A 22,076-nucleotide genomic window follows, 5' to 3' on the forward strand; every position below is an offset into this window, starting at 1 on the left:
AGCAGGGGGAGGGGTGGAGGGAAGGGGGAATCGCTTGCATCCATATCGCAGGCTCAGTTCCTTCCGCAGTTGTGGTCGCGTAACTACGTTGTGCCTTTCTCTCCTACGAATGCCACTTCCTGCCTTGGTATTTCATTATTATTTTTATGAGGCCTTCAAGCCAAATGCAGAGGCAGGGTGCATGTGTGGCCACAGTGTGAAGCACTCCCTGTGACACCGTATGGGGGACAGAGGCCCTGAAAAAATGTGCTGTGATTCTGCAGGGATGGGGAGGCCTGGGGTGGTGGTCAGGTCCAATGTGAGATCTTTTCTTGGGGCCCAAAATCTTTGGTGGTGCCCCTGAGCACCCCCATGCCATACTGTATAAAGATCAATGTAGGACTCTTAACCATGGATAAAAAGTGTACATTTTGAATATAGGCAGGGGTTCCAAATTGCAGTCCCTGGCAGCCAGCATGATCCCTGGCATCCAGAGACGTTATTCCAGGAGCCTTCAGCAAAACTTTACATTATGGACATTTAGAAGACGCTCTTATTCGAAGCGACTTACTAAGCCTTTTCGTTTTACGTTTTTACAGCTGGATATATACAGAGGCAATTCAGGTAAAGTATCTTGCTCAAGGGTAGAACGACGGTGTTCTGTCTGGGAATCAGACCTGCAACCCTTAGGTTAAAAGCCCAGTTCCCTGACCATGATACAACACTACGCACTTTCAGAGCAGCTAATCCCTATCTGCTGTATATGTCCTTAGTAATATGAACACTGTAATGAATAAATGTAAGTATTGAACAAAATGGCTGCATGTCTTATATATATTCGTAATTCAATTTAGTGATTTGCTCCCATGTCTGTGCTAAAATAGCCATTTCCTTAAAGTCTCTAATGGTACTGGGCGTAGGTTTCAAATGCTAACCTCAGCCACAGGGTGGTCAGTTCAGGGGGTCGTGAAATTGAAGTTTGGAAACCCCTGGGCTCCCTCCATATTGCATTTAATTCAATAGTGTTTAATTCAATAGTGGCGCTTCTTTTTTTTTTTTTTTTTTTTTGGCTTTTCCACAGGCTCTCAGACTCCGTACTGCTTGGCATCTTCTGTGTGTCTTTTGTGCTCACTTAAAGTGTGCATGTGAGGTTGGACCAACCCTTATTTTCAACCCTTGGGTGAAAATAAAGAGCTGGCCTCAAGCAGGGTCCATGTGGATGTAGAGACTGGCCATTTGACATTCTTGACCCCATTTGACCCCTGGAGGACTGGTGGGAAGGTCAGGAGGCAGTCCTCCTCTCATCTCTATCCCTTTAAATGTTTGAAATAATATAGAAATAATATGTATATTAATTATATGTTATTTTACCGGCGGGACATATGTGCTTGATCAAAATAAAGCCCAAAATCAAAATATTCGAAAACAGTTAAACGGCATCTCATTGTTTGAAGGGTAATTGGCCCATTTCATAAGAGCGGACGACTTTAAAAGCCTATCCGTCCCCCTCTGCTCTAACTAAAGTGTTGCTATAGGCCTGTATACATTTTTGTTACTGTTTACCACTTTTTTTTAAGCTGTTACAAAGCAAAGAGCAGAAAAGTAACTTTTTGTTTTTAATCACCAGAGCAATACAAAGTTATTGCCTGAGTTTGTCACCTTTACAATGCTGAGCAGCTGCTGCAGTGGAAGCTGAACTCTCCTGAAAGACCTCTGGTTTGTGGGGTGAAACGCGGCTGTCTGAGGGGGGACCCCGATGTGAGGTGCTGTAATGGGTCCCAGCTGGGCGGTTTTTCAGGGGGGGTGGGGTGGGGCGGGGGGGCCTGGGTCACGTGAGCTCTCGTAGATGGCGCTCGGTCATCCTCCCACCCCCCTGCTGCTTTACAGGGCTCTATTAAACCGTAAGAGTACTGGCGTGTGTGTTCTCTTACTTCCCTTCATGCCTACGTGCTACACTCTTATTTGCCTAGAGCTGGTGCACTTTTTGCCCTGGCTAGAGGGAGAACCTCTTTGACAGGGAACTGGAGTTGAGTGATATTTGGCAGGTATAGGATCAGGATCTGGGTAATCTACGGCGCTATAACAATACTGAGCTCATTCAAATGACCGGACATGGATTCTTATAATAGTGAATGGTGAGTGAATGGAGTGTGTGCCCTGCGATAGAATAGCAGCCGGTCCAGGGTTGTATTCCTGTCTCTCACCCAATGCATGCTGGGATAGGCTCCAACACCCCCCCCCCCCCTCCCCCGGGACCCTGCTCAGTATAAACGGGTATCGATAATGGATGGATGGATTCTTATAATGCTCTCCACGACAATGTGCAGTATATGCTTTATTAGCCTTTATTAGGGCGGCAGTGTAGTATAATGGGTAAGGAACTGGTCTTGTGATGGTCACAGGTTCGATTCCTGGGTAGGACACTGCCATTGTACCCTTGAGTAAGGTACTTAACCTGCATTGCTTCAGTATATATGCAGCTGTATAAATGGATGCAGTGTAAATGCTATGTAAAAGTTGTGTGAGTCGCTCTGGATAAGAGCGTCTGCTAAATGCCTGTAATGTAATGTAATTAGCCAGAATGAAGGAGTAGCTAAAGTCATGCTCAATTAGCGGCTTAGAGTTGTGAATCACACAGTTATTATGCAGGCCCATAATTTATTTATGTAATTATGATCCCTTATGATCCACAGTGGTTCACGAAAACTCTGAAAGTGCGGTTTGAATGTGGACAGACTGGGTTTGTAAAAAGTGCTCAGATTTCGAACAGAGCGCATGAAGATGCTTGGCACTCATTTGGTTTATGCATTTCTCAACTCTTCACCTTTTCTGTTGCCGTACTTAGTCCATGCAACAGAAATCCAAAGCATTGGTAATTTGAAGACTTCAGCATCCTGTTTTTCCAAGACATACAATTTCCCTCACAAAGTGGATGCAGTGAGGGCTGCATTTTAAATAGAACAAAAAAAAATATCCCACTGAATTTCACTGAAGTGCTTTATCATTGCTTCACAAATCAGGTCAAGGAAAGCTTTGAAAATGGTCATTGAATTTTTACCTTAGAAATACTCCAGGAACTGTGTTCCAGGAACGACTTACACAGCTTAGATTTCACACGAATGACATTTATTAAGCTGGATATTTACTGAGGCCGTTAAATTTAAGTATTTTTCTCTTTGGGACAGCACTTTCCCACCTTGCTTAAGAACTCCAGGTGAACCCTTAAGTTTCAGAAGAAATTTTCTAACTGCAGTGCCACCCCCGTTCTCCTGGGTCACTAGTACTGCTTGCCCACCCCCCCCCCCCCCCCCCCTTCCCAGCTCTGTACTACAAGCACTGATAGGAGACAGTGCCACGATGGGAGTGTCTGATTCTACTTTTTCCATGTGCAAGTGCTTTGCAGTTTACCCAGGGAGAGAACTAGCTGAACTCATAGATCAATCAGAACCCTAACCCAATCAGAACACTACCAAGTCAGAACACTGACCCAATCAGACCGCTACTGAATCAGAACACTACCCAATCAGAGCTCAACCTAGGCAGAACACTACACAATCTGAACACAACCCAACCAGAACACAACTCAACCAGAACACAACCCAATTAGAACTCTAACCCAATCAGAGCTCTAACTTCCCGGAACACTACCCAGTCAGAACCCTATCCCAATCAGAACACAACACTACCCAATCAGGATCCTAATCCAATCAGAACACTACCTGATCTGAACATTGATCCAGTCAGAGCTCTACCCAGTCAGAACATGACCCAATCAGAACCCTAACCCAATCAGAACACTACCCAATCAGAACCATGCCCTGTCAGAACACTGACCCAATCAGCAAATACAGCAGAAACCGTGCCCGGTAACTGCTCGCTGGCAGCCTGCCATTGGCTGAGCTGTCGGCCCACCAGCGCTGAGCGAATTGGCTGTGCAGCGTTCCTCTTGCCAGACAGGTGAGGGAAAGCAGCTCTGATGAGGATCGGCTGGTCAAAGAATGCAAAATGGCTGCTGTTTGTGGACCGCTGCAGTGCTGATTTTGTAAAACTCTGGCTGACCGAAAAGCTGCCTGCCTGTCTGCTTTTTGGGGAATGAGATCACCAGTTCAGTGATGTGTATCTAAATTTAAAAGCATAGTATTTGCTGCTCAAAGTGCATTTTAGTCCACACATGCTTGTTAGCTATTTCATCTTTTTGTATAGAAGAGTGGTTACTTTTCACAACAAACATTTGTAAACTTTTGAAGAAGGATGTGGAACGTCCACTTGTCTCAGGTTTTTTAAATATATGTATTTTTAAGTAATAGCTTTTGAATTTTACTGAGCTTGAATCCACCCCTATTGCCATGAGGAATCCTGAGTAATGTCTACTGTTAGAATAACCTAGTCGAATTGCAAAGTAAACATTTTTTTAATGTCCTCAATAAAATAATCCCCTTACTTTTGCAACAGATTTTTTGTCAGCCTTTTGATGGACTAAATCACCTTAATGAAACACTGGGCAGAATTTATGCTGTTAAAACAATCTTCTGAGTTACTGCACCTCCTTCCAGTAGCTGGAAAACGCATCTGTTTAATGAGTAATGTGAAATTTGTACGGTGTGAGCAAGATTGATTCATGAGACCTCGTAGCAAAGAGGTTCTGGAGCCCAAATGGCGGTTTGTAATTTTGGAAACGATATGCACGCTTTCCTTGTACGGTCAACATTTGAGCGTACACCGTGTTGTTTTTGAGTTTTTTTTTTTTTTTTTTTTTCCATCTGTGGCACCTCCAGGCGTTTTTTTACGTGACTCACTGCGAGCTTTGGTGCTGGTCCTGAGGAACAGAGGTGTTCAGTGCGGTTGTGAGCATTAAGGTTAAGACTTAAGAGCTTAGTGCTGTTGTGGTCCAGTGTTGAGGAGGGGACGGATGAGACCTGTGAAGAATTCAGGGAGGGCTGAGGGTGTGTTATGCAGGTATTTGTTTCCACCAATTACCCTGGTTATACGAGCTGTATCACCAACACTGGTTTACTTGTAGATTAGATCCCAGTAAAACGTTACTTATAGGCACACAAGACCTTCAGCCTTCCACTGTCAGTCATGTGCTTATCAAGAAACAGCTAAAATGGCGTAATTTTCTATGGCTATAGGGTACCACCTCAGTGATTTTTTTTTTTGAATTTTTGAAGGCTCTATTTCATACTTTTTTTTTTACTGTTGTTTACAAGCAGGGTGATGATGCATAGCTGTGATCGGTGATATTTACAAACTGGGTAAAAATACAGATCATATAGCCTATTTGTCCCCGGAAACAGGAAATTGCTGCTGTCTACACGTGGTGAGAGGTTTTCTGGGTTTGGGCATGTTTCTGTTTTCAGCTTACCGGTGTACGTGCCTGCGTACATCTGTGCATATGTTCATATGTATTCATGCACACAACCTTGTTGCCCTTACACCACATTGCGTTCTTGAACGCACTATCACCTGCCTTCTCGCGTTGCCCCGCTGCGAAAAGTGTGTGTCCTGTGTCCTGATACGTCCCAAACGCCTGTGTCCCGTTGTTTAGGCAAAGGCAGCTCCAGCATCTCCTCGGATGTGAGTTCAAGCACGGATCCCACGTCGACCAAAGCTCCGAAGAATGCGGCTACCAGCGAAGGTGAGCATCTGGTCCTTGTTAGGCATCTCCCCCCCCCCCCCTCCCTTTCTCCGTCTTTGGCTATTTTCGGGAGGGGGGAGTGGGGAGGGGGGAGGGAGGGGGGGAGAGATTTTGCATCTCTGGAAATGCCTTAAAGTGAAAACGAACTGGCTGCGGCCGTCGCTGTTGACAAGCGTTGGCCTCTCTGGGAGTGCAACGGCATGTCTTTAACAGGGGCAGGAATGTTTCCCCCCCGATCCAGTGTAATATTAGGACCTGAACATTTCCTGTGTGTGCGTGCGTGCGGGAGTGTGTGTGTGTGTGTGTGTGTGTGTGTGTGTGAGTGTGTGCGTGCGAGTGTGTGTGTGAGTGCGTGAGTGCCTGCGAGTGTGCGTGTGTGTGTGTGTTTGTGTGTGAGTGTGTGCGTGCGAGTGTGCCTGTGTGTGTGTGAGTGTGTGAGTGTGTGCGTGCAAGTGTGCGTGTGAGGGGGAGAGAGCGAGAGAGTGAGAGAAAGGAAGAGAAGCCAGAGAGGAAAGGAGACGAGGGAAAGAAAGTTATGAGAAAAAAAAAAAGTGTGATCGTGAGAAACGAAAGAGGAGAGAGAAAGGGAAAAGAGTTGAAAACGAAAACACAGTCTTGTTTCTTCATTTAGATCTGGTCTGGTCTGTTTTTGCCCACACTTACTTGGACTTTAATTTCCATGTCATTCAACATGCAACTCTTAGATAAACAGTTCTTAAAAAAGAGAACTGTAGCAGTTGGTCGTGTATGAAAAATGCCTCCTAGTGCAATGCATTATGGGAAGGAACAGGGCTTTTGAAAAACTAAACATACCAATAGTGTAGAATTTCTGTGGGTTTTTGGTGACACAGCAAGTGATGAAAACTCATAGTGGGACTTACACTGTTTGTTGCCCTTGTCATATTTTCACTGCTTAAATAATGGTATGGAATTACAGGGCTGATTATAAATGAGTGTGAGGTTTGTAGCTTGCTGGTGCATGTTGGGGCATCAAGGGTTAAAATGTTTTGTTTTCAACAACAGGCTTCAGTGAAGGCATGAGCTCATCCTCTGTACTGTTTATCAAAGTAGATCTTGCTTCACTGCCAGAATGTAAGATCTTTGGACGTTGATAATTTTGTTCCAAATCACAGTAATGTAATAATACACATTATATAATAATGTAATGTAATATTTGGTCAGCTTAGTGTGCGTTACTTGTTGAATTGGCAGTCTTTTAATTGCAGCATTTTTTTTAATTTTTTTTTTTACAGTTGAAGTTGGCAAAATTGTGCTTCACTGTCCATGGCATCTATACCTGGTGTAAAATAGGCTTTTTTCAGAAGTCTTACATAGTTTTGTCTACAGCCTTTCTTGTATGAAGATGTCATTCATTTAGGGAGAGGGAGTGTATGCTGAAACAAAAACAACATACAATCAGGAACGCGCTGCTGGGCCAAGAACTCCAGTGCTGACATTGGCAGGCTTTGTTCTTAACCTGTTCTCTTTTATTGGAGTTTTAAAAACACATGGACATGCACGCACATACGCACGCACGTATGCAGACGCACACAAACACACACACACACACGCACACACACACGCGCACACACATATACACACACACAAACACACACACGCACACTCTCACAAACACACAGACACACACACACACAGTTTGCTTGCTTTCCGATAGCGGCCCTTGTGGGCTATTCCGGGTCTGTGTACACCATAATTTGTCTCCCTGGACTTGGCGGCACCAGACTAACAGCAAGGAGAGGCATCTCCCCAAAAACACTGCGCCACTTACTAGCCCGTCAGCCAGCGGTGCAGGGGTGCTGTTCCCTGCCAGCTCAATCCTGACTCAGCAGTTTTAACGGCTCTATCAGGACCATCGATATCAGTAGGCGGGGCAACCGCGGGCTTCCACATTCCGGCTGGAAGCGGTACCCTTAGCCTGACCCCTCAAGTCGACACACAAACACTGACTGACAGCTGTCAGTCATATAACGAAAACGTGGCGTTCCTCCCGGACGCGCCGAAGGAAAAGCCCGTCTTATTTAGCTCCTTTCCACTTTCGGGTGTTCCTCTCGCAGCGAGCGTGAGACTCCGTGGCCGACCGAGGAGGAAAAAAAAACAGAGCGCTAGATTAGCCCTTCGGCGGCTAATTACTGTTTTACTTGGGTACTGCGCTCATCAAATTTTAGAGGGGGAGCACGAGCATTTCGTTTCCCGTCGGCTGTCTTATTTTGTCCCCGGGCCACAGCGTTTTTTTTTTTGGTTTTGTTTTGTTTTTTGCGGTCGCTCGCTATCGAAGCTCAGAATCGTATCTGTGGCACGCGGCCTTCCATCACGCGGCGGTCCGAACAGGAACGCTATCCGTAGCAACGGGAAATAGCCTGATCCTTTGTGCCTCGCCTTTCGAGCCGTGGACTTTCGCTCACTTCGCTGGCCTGGTACCGCGATGCTGTCTCGATAATACACGAGCTGGGACTTGGCGGAGCGGCGTGCCGCTAAATTAAACGAGGCTAGCGTCCGCACCTCGTCGGCCATTTTGTGCAGGCCTAGCATCCAGTGCCAGCTGTCTGCTCGAGTTCATGTGCAGCCCTTAATTTACGAGCACATTACAAGCGAGCGGGTGAACTTGCCAAACGAAAGGCCCATATTATCCGTATTAAATGGTTGAGGGACAGTGTGTTGCAGAAGACTGAAAATACCATCCTCATCTTCTGGATTGCATCATAGAAGCGTGTCGAGCCTCTAATGCCCGCTTCTCTTGACCCTTTGAAGATTAGGTTTTCTGGAACATTTATTTTTTTCAAAATTCAGTTCAAAAAGTCAGCGGTCTAGAACGGCATTGCTTTCAGTTACCAGAAGCGATTGTTACATCAGCATTAGAATGTTCAGTTAACATTCTAATCAAATACCTTAAAGGGGTAAGCAAAGTCCTTTACCTCAGGCGGTCTGGTAGAAATCTGGCTGAGAGAGAATGACCAGAGGTGGAAAGTCCAGATTCAGAAAGTAAAAGTCTTCCCCAGTGTTTTGTTCCAATCACCTGTGTTTGCTAATTAGCACAATTCCTTTAGCCAGGAGGTAGAACTAATGAGTGAAATCAGCTGCGTTCATGGGTGGAAGAAACACATGGCAGTACTTTTACTTTCTGAGCCCTGGACTTTCCACCTCTGATATCCCCCCCCCCCCATATGGGGAACCGGAACACAGTTGGTCCACAGCATGCTTCTTCACATGCACTGGGTTTTCCCACCACTCCAATCTCTCATGGCGGTAATCCAGAAGATAATCCTGTGTTTGAATCAGTTGTAACACGGAAGTCCTACACAAGCTCATTATGTGGAATGCAATATCTCCCGGCCTCCATCTATCCTGGCATGCAGACCCTTGAAAGGGTAGTTTCACTGGCTCAGGCTTAGTCATTTTCAGGAATGACTGACCCTGATCCTGAAAAGCCAAACTCCAGGCTGTAAAAAGACCTCGTCAGACTTAACCTAATTTAGACTTTCCATCCTCTGTGTGGGAGATCTTGAGGATTTAGGCTAATTATAGGGAGGCGAGTGTTCTGCCTTATGGGTGATTGCCTGCTGATTTGCAATATAATACTGTTTCTACAATGATACCCCCTCGTTTGGGTTTAGTGCCTGTGTGGAGTTAAAAGTCCATGATGCTGATATCTCCACTGAATTTTCACCAGAATATGGCAATGGGAAAAAACACCGTAGCGAGTGAAGGCACAATGTTCTGTCAGTGACCCACTAATCCCATAGCCAATCCCATTTTTTAAAAAACAATTTGAAATTCCCAACCTCATTTGTAGACTATCCCCATCACTATTAAAATCTTCATCAAATCAGGCCAGGCTAGTAAATAAAGTAAAAGAAATGTAAAAATAAAGATTCAAAAGAAATAACAAGACATGTTTGCCTTTTTTCTGTCCGTGTTGCAAGTCAGTGGTTGTCTTTGTGTGGGATGAACACACCTCATGCACAGTTGGCAAGCACAGATAGCAGGTGCCTGATTGACCACAGGAGTCCCTGTTGCACAATGAGGCTGAGAAAACCCTGCCAAAAATGAGAACCTCCCTGCCTAGGCGATGCTGTGGACAGGTGTGCGTTGCGCTTCAAGACTCGCAGACTAAACTGGCTGTGGCTCAGTAAGAATCCAGTCAGCATTTGCTCACTTAAACTCTTTGAAGCGTAGGTTTTTTGGAATGTTTGGAATGTTTTCGAGTGTTCTAGAACTCCGTTGCTTTCAGTCACCAGTGGCGATTGTTACGTCAGCGTTAGAATGTTCAGTTATGAACATTCTAATCACGTTTTTGTGATCTTACACCTTAAAGGGTTAAGCAGAGTCCTTTACCTCAGGTGGTCTGGTACAGTAGAAATCTAGCTGCGTAAGTGGATTATGGGATATATGAGATGTAAACCACAAGCACTGTGAGCTGACCTACTTTTAGCCATTTTCTAAGCAAGGAAATAATAAGCATTTTTTTTTATTTCTTAATGGTGTTACCAGGAATTACTGGTTACAACATTAAGGAATAATACTGGTTTCAAGACAGGATGCTCAAATGTCTTGGTCCTTCCGGTCTTTGTAACTCCCTGTCAGAACTGCTCCGTATCCTCTACCACCATCAGAACAGTGCTCATCTTTAAAGATTAATCTTCAAACCCATCTTTAAAACTTTTTAAATCCTCAATAATTGAATTTGCTATGGCATAGCTGGTATGTTGCTTGAATCATCGGAAAGAGTTAGCTTTCGTTTAAACATCTGTGTTGATTTAAAGTCTCAAAATATGATGAATTCCAAAACTCTGTTGGGACAACGCAAAAAAAAAAAAAAAGCACAACTGCACTGCAAACCTCGCTGTATGCTAAGAGCCCTTTTCTAGGCACGACATACAATATTTATCTGTTTCATCGGCAAATTACATTTCCAGGGATATTTACTGCTGAAGACACAACAGAGGTTTATTCAATTAAAGCGGTACCCTGTATTTCTTTTGCCCCAGCTATTGACTTTTCCTTTAACTTTGTTTTAAATAGCTTTTCATCATAAGTAATATGGCTGTATGATAAGGAACAAATTTATAATGTTTTTTTTTTTAGTTTTTTTTTTTAGATCTGTCCTCGTTGCCTTTAAAAAAAAAAAAAAAGAAAAGTTTTAGGAATTGAAAGAGGATAAAGAAGGACCCTTTATTTGATTTGCAGGAATCTCAGTGCTGACAGAAGTTAAGAGCCCATTAAGAGCGATAAAATGGCTTCAGCAGTAGTAGTTGTCGTAGCTGAGGGGCTCCAGGAAAGAAGGGTCCTTTTGCTCGGAGAAATCGCCCCCTCAGCTCGACGCGGGATAGCGCGCGGTTTACCTTCAAAGGTGCACACCCCCCACCCCCCGAGTTTGGTACGGAAAGGAGCCCGGAAGAAGAGGAGCTGGCTGCTCTCTTCCCGGCTGTTCGGGAGCGATCGCGATCGACAGGTCTCTAGCGCGCCGTCCGGCCGTGTTTCCGTCCGCGTCCGTCGTCCGGCCGTCCGAAAGATAATTCGCTGCATTCGCGGCATCACCGTCGAGCGCCGAAACCGTTGACCGCGGCTTCGCCACCCCCTTTTTTTAAAAAATCCGAGAATAACCGACTGCTTTTAATAACGAGGTACGCAGGAATAGCTGCGGGTTTCGCATATCGCTGTTTTCACGTCATCTTTGGGAGCGAGAGCTCTCGAGCTGGAAAAGAGATTATTTTATCTGCCGTGGTGAATGTAGGATATTGATTGCAAATGGCTTCAAAAAAAACGTGGCCTCGGGCGATGGAGCTGGGCTCCCCGATCCTGCTCCCGGAGATCTGCTGTCCCGTAGGCTTTCTCTCCAACGATAACAAAGCCGCACCTCATTCAACAGCTAGGGATCTCCGTGAGCTGCTAATTAGTAGAATCGGGTGTGAGCCAAATTAGGGTTGAAAGGAAAATCCACTGGATATTAGATCTCCAGGAACAGGCCCTGCGGTAAAGGTTCTTAGTCCCAAAGCTCAGCCTCAGGTTTGTAGCCTTCTCATTATTAGTTTGAATTATGTTGTTAGTCGAGACATTTTGTTCAACCCGGGGAAGTGTGGGCATACAGACACTACTTCTGCAAGTTTCCTCTACAGAAGTAACCCATAGCTGTCCTACAGGCTTCTACGGGTTGTCAGCTGTTTGTAAAATTCGCCATCTCTACTCTACAAGCTTGTCTTGTGGTACATTGTGTACTCATTCCTGCTTCCACCAACGTATAGTTTTGGGGGTAAGTATTAGGTACTTTGCTTACAAATGTCCAATTGTTTTTGTGGAAATGAAACACAAATCAAAAAAAAAAAAAAAAAACTGGTCAGTCACATGAATTTTGGAATGTCACATGGTTCTGCATACTTGAGGCCATCTTGAAGACACCATTGATGGCACAGAATAGCCTACCGCTTTAACTGATTATTATTATTTTTTCACAAACCAAGTGAAGACCTGTTGGCCTGGAAGGCATATGGTATCCCTTCCAAATGTCATATTTATAAACCCTGAGGATTCTGTCAGCAAATCTAGGGAGGCTTTGAAAGCAGGCTAACTCAGGCCAACCTCAGGCTAAATCAGGCCAACCCAGGCTAACTCAGGCTAACCCAGGCCAACTCAGGCCAACCCAGGCCAACTCAGGCTCCATGTTGCTTAGCCCTCAGCTTCCACTGCTCCCCTGTTTTTTTGTGCTTTTAAATGTTCCGGCAGTGAAATATTTTCTTAGCAGGCGCCTGTTTCCAGCATGGTTTCCATGGCTTGCATTTGTGATATTACCCACTCATACAGCTGGCCCCGTTCCACACTTTCAACTGCATGCTGCCTGCAATAGTTGCTGTGATTACATCATCTTTAGGGGGGGGGGGAAACAAAATGACATACGTTTTGTTATATTTCACGGTAATTCGCTGATGTTACGAGGAAGGCCGCATCACTGGTTGAGTTCATTCTTCGCCCGACGACTTGAGATTTAGAGATTTGGAATCCGTCGGCGTGAGGGTGAAATGCAAGCATTTCCTCGGCGGCCAAGTGTTTTAGTAGTCACACACCAGCACCGGGGACCATGCATGCCGGGACAGAAAATTGTCAGTTCAGATTTATTTCGACGTTCGACCTACGGCATGAAGCGCTGCTATAAACGCGAGCTGTATTCTTATCGCGTAATTGCAAGGGTGCAGGCCGTGCCTTTTTAACCATCGTGGTCGGAGCGACGCGACGGCAGCAGGCGAAGTGCATGAAAAACTTGAAAACGAAAAAAAAAAAACCGAGCGACTCCCTTAATTCAGCGAAGGACATCTGATTTCACTTGTCCGATACATCTCTCTGCAAATGCAATGGAAAATCAGTTTCGTATTTGATTTTTCTCGCGCCCCCCACCTACAGATTGACACTGCTCTCACTGCCTGATAGCACACCGGGGCTAGGAACGAGGACACTGAGTGCCGAAAATGCAAGTACTACAGGCACCAGACAGCGCTCAACCCCAGGAGGCTTTTCCACCACAAGGAAACAATAAGCACTTATTTGGCCAGTGGAGAGAGAAAAAAAAAAAGCTTCACTCAACTGGATCAACTTAGCAACCATAATACTGTAGGCTAATTCCTGCCTTTGGAGAGAAGAGTTGATAAGAGCCGGTGCTTTTGAAGTAGAGTTTAGTTTAAATTCCAATCATTTTGCGAGATTTAATATGAAATTTTCAAAGTCCTTAAGAGTCCTTTGTGTGTCTGTTTCTGCTTAAGGCCCTTGTCTGTGATGAATTCCTGTCAGGTATCTACAAACATGCACTTTCAATGAGACCCAGAGCCGAACGGATTGATCACAGATACATTTTTGATGCTTCTTCACCCGAGTTTGTGTATGTGTGTGTCTGTGTGTGTGTGTGTGGGGGGGGTGGGGGGGTGGTTTAGGGGCTCATCTATATGTGTCCACCAGTGAGAAGGGCTATGGGGGTTGTTAGGGGGGTGGGTGGTTGGTTTTGCTGGGGTAAACCCCAATAATGTGTTCACTTTGGAAACAGGCAGGTGATCTGTTTTTGTGGACAGGCACACAGGCCAGGGCTGAATTCAGGTTTCTTCCTCTGCAGGAGGGATGGTGAGGGGGGGAGATCTAAATCTGTCTCCAGAGCTAAGAAATACAGTTCACAAGGGAGAAGAAGCAGAACGAGGGAGAGATCAGTTGTAAGATGGAGGAGAAAGAAGAAGAAACATGGTTTCCAAATGCAGAGGACTGGTCTAGGTTCCGAGATTAAAATTCACTAAAAAGAGAATTTTAGGGTATTCTTTATTATATATATATATTTTATATATGGTCCTTCATGAAAGCTTCATAACACATTTATAAGAACTACATTCATTAATTTATTAATTAGTTTATGTCAAAAACTGCAGATAAGTATGTGGTGTATGTCAGGGTAATGTCGCCTATGAAAAAGTGCTTAGGTACAATGTCACTGGAACGGTACCCTATACATATATAAGACTGTATGCCTAGCCAGAAATACATTGTTCATTTGTACCTTTATTTTAGCTTGACTTATTGGTACCCAAATAGAACATTGTTGTACTTTCAAGGGACATTTGGGAAATTTGTTCCTTAAAGTACAAAATTGTATCTCTGTACCTTTTTTTCTGAGTGAGAGAGAGAAAGAAAGACTCCAGCCGGTGGGAACATTGAGTGCCCACTTCCTTGTTAGCGCTGGCATGGGTCCAGCCCTCTGCCTCTGTTTCCTGTAGGACAGGAAAACCATGGGTACAATCCTCACCAGAGCCCTGCACTAAAACCTTGCAGTTTTAGGGGCTAGCAGGGTCCTCAGAACCTGTAGTCCTAAAACCCCCACCTAACCCCCCACCACCACCCCCCCCCTCCCCACATACTCTACTCATCCATGCAGAATCAAGGTCTTCCGTCCTGCCTGTGAGGTCCCAGTTGCTCCAGGGCTGGGATGATGGCCCCCATGGCTGGATTTGTGAGTAAGCCATCAGAACCACCCCCCCCCCCTTCTCAGTTTCCCCGGCCCTGGTCCACTGGGGGGGTGGGGGGGGGGGAGTTAAAACCACCCCGCTGTGAGCTGTCTCGTGTTGCACAAGCCTTCTCCATCCATTTTTCACGTGGCGGATGTTAAAGGATGTTTGGCCCTGTGTGTGTGTGTGTGTGTGTGTGTGTGGATGCGAGTTTCACTCACACAGATCCTGGGTCATTAGCTTCATGCGTCTTCTTTCAGCCACAGCTGGCCGGGCCCAGTCGCCAAAGGGAGAGCTCCTGCCTCACTGTGATGGCCCGTCGCCTTTCACTTTGAGTAATGATAGAGAAAGACAACCCCCCCCGACCCCCCCGTTTTCGACCCTGGAGGGCTGACGTGCGTGCGGGCTTTATTTTATAAACAGCTATATTCCTCCATGCTGATTCACTCTTGCATCAGACCACAGCAAAAGCGTTCTCTCCAAAGGATACATGAGCACTCCACAGCTGTGCCTTACGACTGTGTCAAATACATTAGATTTTCTTTTGAATGATGGGGCTAATTAATTAATTAATTAATTAATTAAGAGCGGAAGTGGTGGGCTCCTGGGTGGCTCAGCCTGTTAAAGCACTGTTCTAGGGCGTGGATGGGCCCCACGGTCTGGCAGAGACCCAATTTAATCGCATCACCCAGGGATGGGAGGGTTCAGTCAACTGGGATTATCTCATTCCACACCAGCAGTGGCCCCTGCTGGTCCCTCAGTCACCGATCAAAAGGACACCAATGAAACAAAACTCAGGAAAAAAATGATTGATTGGATGCACAAAGCGTGGGACAAATAGCAAGGCCTTAACAGCCTATGCATGCGCGTATGATAATTACACCTAAAAGCACTCTTACCCGCTGCCGTTTTACTTCAGTGTGGCAGTGGTTTCTAGACTTCATCCCAGTGTAGGCTTTGGGACAGCGATCACACAGTAAGCCTTTTCTCGACCAGGATTGCTCCGCTCACTCTCTGGCAGAGGAGTGAGAGTTTATAGAAGGCTGGGACCTCCTCTCTGCTCTTTCGTGATAATGAAAAGAAAACATCGGGCCCTACTCCTCCGAGCACAGCGAGCCTGCTGGTCCTGCGGGGCGCTACCGTATGGGAGCTCAATTAAGACGTTCCTTTGATCATCGCCGACGCGGTTTTGGGTTCCGTGTTTTTTTTTTCTTCCTGCCGCAGCGAAGAAGGAGAGACGAGGAAACGGAGGAGCTGGATTGATTTTATCAGCGTACGGTCATGTGTAATTACTCTCGCCGGCCTTGTAACTCTGCTGGAAGTAATCGTTAGCCGCTGTTGTAGACATCTCCAAAGCAGAACGTTTTTTTTTTTTTTTCCTTTTGTAATCCCCTGCGTCAGATGGCAAAGCGCTCAAAAAAGCAGCCCGTAGAAGCTTCCGGAAAGCTCTGAGCTGTTCTGTTGTTAGGACCGATGGCCTCCACCCGTTTGGCAACAGGCCTTGAATTCATAAATGCAGGAGAAAACGTTTAAAACATTGCTGAGAGATGTCAGAACACAGAGGAAAAGCATTGATGGGCTTCAGATTTTTTTTTAATACCCGTTACGAACTGGGAAACAGCTGTTTGTATGATCTAGGATTGCGAAGGAAGATGTACAAGGAACAACGGATTCTCAATTATTCAAGTAATAAGTTCAAAGTAGCCGAACAGCTGTTGAAAACATTGAAGCAGTTTCGATCCAAGAACTCTCACCTGCTGCCACGCCCCGCCCTAGTGAGCAAGTCTGGTGGTGGTTTTAGGGAATCAGCCCATCAATTAAAGCAGCTTCTTTAACCATTTGAAGTATAGATTTTTTTGGAATTTTTTATTTATTTATTTTTTCCATGTTCTAGAACTCCATTGCTTGCAATTACTTGTAGTGACTGTTACATCATCATTAGAATGTTCAGTCAAGAACTTACTTATGTGTGATCTTACACCTCAAAGGGTTAACAGTGATAAACTACACGGAGCTGCAGAAGCCATTTCCTTCGGTCTACTGTACGAACAGTTGGCCATCAGTGCGATGTGCGCAAACACCGCCCCGTAAATGTCGTTCTCCGAAAAATTCCCGCCTCAGCCGCGAGCCTGTTTTCTTAAGTGCTCCGAGGACTTGATGCCAACTCCAGCTGGGCCGTGCTCTTACGTCCACATACGTGCCTTTTAAACACTTTATATTTATCCGTGGAGACTGGATCTTTTTATACTCTGTCTTAGAAAAAAAAAAAGAGAGAGAGAGAGAGATTCCTGTGGGTTAGTGCAGAACCCTCAGGAAAACAAACACCCACTCTACCCGGCATTCTCGCTGTCGCTCACGGATTTAAGGTGTCGGCAAGGACGGGTGCTGACTGGGCTTGCTGTGGGGAGTGGGGAAGGCTCCTGGAGCTTTTCGGTTGGCGGCTGCAGTGCCTGACCCGAGCGCCAGAAATGAGACATGACACAAGGAAACTCGCTGCGGGAGTCAGCACTGTGGGTTTGGGTCCTCAACCAACCTTTGCTTGCTCGAGCTTGGTCATGTGACTTTGTAAGGATGCATGCTCCTGTGTGAGCGATGAGTACACGTGTGAGAACGCGTCGTGTCCCCATAACAGGATGTGACAGTCTGCCGTTCGGAAGAGTTTTGTCAGGTTTTGTTTGTGGAAAGAGGCAACCTGAGCAAAACTGGGGCGTGAGATTGTCAAGCAGGCTGGTCGTAACTCCTGGCTCTCGGTCAGAAAACGAGATTGTTTTCTGCGAAAGTAGGAGTAATTACATGGTCTGGAACCACCGCTAACTGCCCCTCGCTCGCCGACCCCCCCCCCCCCCCCCCCCCCCGACTGGGGCACAGTCTGCGACCTCTCGTGCCAGCTGTGGTGAAACCTCCTGGCGGTCCTCCGCGGCTCCCCCAAAACGCGCACCCCCCCCCCACCCACCAGCCGGGTCTGTGCGCAGGCCATTCGAAACGCGAGGCTCGCTAGCGCGGGTCTGAAGAGAAGCGGCAGGTGACTCGCACGCCATGTGGGCCTGGCGCCATGTTTGACTCTGGAGCTGCTTTGGACCGAGGAGGAGGAGGTTTGCGGTGAGTTCAGCTTGGGCTTGAGTCCATTCTAACACCTCAAAACCATAAACATAGTGCTCTCAAATGCCGAGAGCCTCAATACTTAAGGCTAAATTTGGCTGTAACTACAAATGATTTTGGTTAAAGCAAAAAAAAAAAAAAGCTTACCTTAAGAGAAACATAGACTGCATACCAACACCGCCCTTCAGACATCGGCATGCAGTAGCATAAAATGTAGTCATTTGCTTATTTTCTTACAGACAGTAATTTCAGGAAGTTTAATCAAACTCCATATTTTCTTTTGCCCATTTGTTCTGTTTACTGACAGGATAAACACAGTATGATTATGACGAGTGGTGACAGAAGTATTAATATCTGTGACATTCTCACCACAAGGAAATTAGCATGCAGCCGCTCCCCTGATGTCAGTGCTAACGTTGTCAAGGCTGCTGCAAATAAGAGCCTCCATTTTTCCCCTGTCGATCATCGGATGTTTTGCCCATTGATTTGGTTAAGTGATCATTAATGACTGACGACGAATCACCTGAGAGCCTGAAGCCAGGTGGGCACCCTGAGCCCCCCAGTATCATTGGTACATCAGAATGAGATGGTGCCAGCGTTTTAGCAACAAGTCACGCGGACCAATGGCAAGGTCTGGCTGTTTCCGGTCTGGAGTATCTATATCTAGTTCGGGGCTGCCCAGCCCTGTTCCTGGAGATCTGTGGTCCTGTCGGTTCCCATGTCAACCCTAATTTAGCACACCTGATTTTACTAATTAGCAGCTCAATGAGATCTCTAGCTGTTGAATGAGTAGTGCTTTGTTAGGGTTGGAGTGAAAACCCACAGGACGATAGATCTCTGGGGACAGGACTGGAAACCACTGCCTTATGATCTAGCCTTTAAAATTTATAACTTGTGGGTATGAGTTATAAATTTCATTTGATTCCCAGAATAGTATGGCAAACTAGTGATGACTTTTCACAGAAATTTTCTTGTCAAGCTTCAGCTCATTCCGTAATTCATTCCAGTGAGTCATACTTCTGTCTGTGTCAGACGTTGACGACCCTGGGGACACAGTTCATGGACTAAACCACGAGGTGTCAAACTCCAGTCCTGGAGGGTCGCAGGTTTTCCATGTGTTTCAGCACAAGTGATTCACTGATTGGCTTAAAGACGTCCACGCGCCTCGTTCTCAAGGCCTTAATTGGCTGTTGATTGAAAGGAGACCGCAGAGACAGGACAGGAGTCTGACTCCCCTAAACGCTGAAACGTGCGCGAAGGCCTCCGTAGTGGTGTGTGCGATCCCAGCCCGGCGAGAGTCTTCGGCATCGAGCAGCCAGTTGGAAAGGAAGCGCCGTCTCTTTCTCCCTGACTTGACGGCGGTGTTATTTCAAGGTTGGTGAAGATGGAGAGAACCGCGACAACCCGCCGTCTGCGTCAGCGCGGAAGAATTTGTCCTCCCCGACGGCGGAGAGAGAGAGAGAGACAGGGAGTGCGCCGAAACGTGTTTTTTTTTTCTTTTCTTTTTTTTTTATCGATGGAAGACGCTCCAGCTTCTTATTACTGTAAACACAGCGGGCCTAACCACTGCCAAAGCTTTTAATTCCGTTCCTCGGGGAATGAAAACGAGATACGACGAAAAAAAAAAATTTGTTTTATGAGCGCCTTTGCCGAGTAAATTGAAAAACGATTTAGAAAAGTCGAGAAAGGGTAACGCCGTCGACATGGCGACCATCAGTCTGAAACTTTTATGTTGGTTCAGCTCACGTCGATGTTTATTCAACTGCAGCCACTCCTGCTCTTGCCTGGTATGAACGCGGGATCGTGATTGACAAGGGGCGGAGTAGTTCAGGCAGTTCGGCAGCTGTGCCGCGTCAGTGTCCGATTGCTCCTGCTCCTGGAGTCTGGGGGGGGGGGGAGATTCAGCTGGACCTCAGAAAGCTCTCATCAGTTTGGGTTCACCCATCCCCCCATCACACGCATTGGGGGGAGGAAAAAGCACCCCCACCCTCCCCCCCTCCACCTCCTTTAGTTGGGCTGCTCCGTTAGGATCTGCAGGAGAAACCTGATCACTCTTGTCTGGAGAGCCCAGAAGAGGGGAGTGAAGGGTGAGGTAGAGTTCACTGTGAGCGGGACACACCAAGAGGTTGTAAAAGCCGGGGGTTGAAGAGGGGGAGGGAATCTGTGTAGAGTTCGAACCTGGATCCCCTGTTCCTGGAGATCTGTCTTCCTGTAGGTGTTCACTCCAACCCTAACAAAGTTCACATCACTCAACAGCTAGAGCAGGGATGCCCAACCCTGATCCTGGAGGTCTACCGTCCTGTACGTTTTCACTCCAACCCTAACAAAGCACACCTTATTCAGCAACTAGAGCGCTGCTGTTAGTAGAATCAGGTTTGCCAAATTAGAGTTGAAATGAAAACCTGTTGGACGGTAGATCGAGGAAGTGGATTGGGCACCGATTGCCCTGCGGTACCTTCGCCGAACCCCTGTTGAAAACCCAGGGCCGAGAGGTTCTGAAGGATTCTCAGGGTTCCTCTTCTTTATTCCCATGGTTACCATTTGGGCCAAAGTTTGTCAATGGGACTCAGGTCGGATGACAGGAACGTCTATGTCTCAGTCACAATCTCTATAACTGCCTTCCTCAAGCTATGCCTTCATGCAGCATGCTAACAGGCAGTTCCAACCTGTCGTCCCACAATATGTAAATGTACTGCCTGCAGTAATTTCAGCAAAAGGCTTCCGATCAATACTGCAGCGCAGGCCAAAAATATCATTTCTCATTACGGGTTCGCATTCAATTTGGCTTTGAAGGAAAGCCAGCATCTACTGTGTCTGGGTTTCCCATTTGTGTCAATACAGATGGGATTGAAATGCATTGTCAAACAGGACTTGTTCCATCATACATTGGCAAGACAAAAGAGATGAGTGGGTGTGTTGTAATGCGACGTGCTGTCTCCCCCGCCCCATCCATTATTGGAATTGCAAAAGCGTGATGTAGTAATGTGTACTGCATGCATCAGAGGAGAGGGCTTTCAGCAACAGCTCGTATGGCAGTAGGCACTGCTCTGAATCCTTCAGCACTTAAAAAGCCAGCTTGCTTATGTAGAAGTGGAAAGTCCAGGGGTCAGAAAGTAAAAAGCCCTGCCTTGTGTTTCTTCCTCCCATGAACTCAGCACAGCTGATTTCACTAAGTAGATCTACCACCTCCTGGCTGCAGATTATCAATGAGCAAATCCATGTGGTTGGAGCAAAATACTGGGGAGGACTTTTTACTTTCTGAACCTGGGTTTTCCCACCTCGAAGCATGCTGTATCCAAGGGGAATGGTTCTGATTTGCGATAGTGCGAGAGCAAAAGGCTTTTACAAAGCTGACTTCCTGCAGTAAATTATGTACAGTAAAAAATAAAAAAAGGAATACGCTTTGTACTTTCACTGTCTTTAAAAAATTGGGAGGGTGGAGGGGGTGGGGAGGGTTGTTAGGTTCAGGCTGCTGCGTCAGGGGGTGTGTGGAATGAAAAACTTACACAGGGGGGTTAATAGTTTCACTTTAAGGGAACACTAAGCCTGATCTGAACATTAAAACAAAGTAAAAAAAAAAAAAGAATGTTCCGACTTCTCTGGTAGCGAGCAGCTAACTCCTCCAGCTGTGAGTTGGGATATTGCCATTTAATAATATCATAGGTCATAATTTCATTCTATTTCCTTTTAATACCACGGAGGATACCGTACGGCCCGACCTGAACACCTGACTGAGCCTGGGGCCGCTGACCACACATTCCATCGTAAGGGTGCACAGGCAGGATAAAACTGAGGCCTTGTTCTGAAGCGCTGGTACTGGCACTGTTTCCTTTGGCAGGTCCTGGTCGAGTGTGTGTGTGTGTGTGAGAATGAGATAGAGAGAGCGTGTGTCTGTGTGTGTGTGTTGTGTGTGTGAGAGAGAGAGTGTGTGTGTGTGTGTGTGTGTGTGTGAGAATGAGATAGAGAGAGCGTGTGTCTGTGTGTGTGTGTTGTGTGTGAGAGAGAGAGAGTGTGTGTGTGTGTGAGAGAGAGAGTGTGTGGTGTGCGTGTGTGTGTGTGTGTGAGAGAGAGAGAGAGTGTGTATGTGTGTGTGTGTGTGAGAATGAGATCGAGAGAGCGTGTGTCTGTGTGTGTGTGTTGTGTGTGTGAGAGAGAGAGTGTGTGTGTGTGTGTGTGTGTGTGTGTGAGAATGAGATAGAGAGAGCGTGTGTCTGTGTGTGTGTGTTGTGTGTGAGAGAGAGAGAGTGTGTGTGTGTGTGAGAGAGAGAGTGTGTGGTGTGCGTGTGTGTGTGTGTGTGAGAGAGAGAGAGAGAGAGAGTGTGTATGTGTGTGTGTGTGTGAGAATGAGATCGAGAGAGCGTGTGTCTGTGTGT

The 22,076-nt window shown here is 46.3% G+C and overlaps 1 protein-coding gene across 1 annotated transcript in view; it reads left to right on the top strand.

Moving 5' to 3' along the window:
- fbxl7 (F-box and leucine-rich repeat protein 7) overlaps nt 1-22,076 on the top strand; it is a 69,504-nt gene that overhangs the window by 14,091 nt on the left and 33,337 nt on the right. Inside the window, exon 2 of the mRNA XM_035429927.1 lies at nt 5,528-5,617. Coding sequence (XP_035285818.1) covers nt 5,528-5,617 — 90 coding nt within the window. The remainder of the gene's footprint in view (nt 1-5,527; nt 5,618-22,076) is intronic.

Source organism: Anguilla anguilla, chromosome 8 (genome assembly GCF_013347855.1).
Source record: "Anguilla anguilla isolate fAngAng1 chromosome 8, fAngAng1.pri, whole genome shotgun sequence".
Taxonomy (NCBI): domain Eukaryota; kingdom Metazoa; phylum Chordata; class Actinopteri; order Anguilliformes; family Anguillidae; genus Anguilla; species Anguilla anguilla.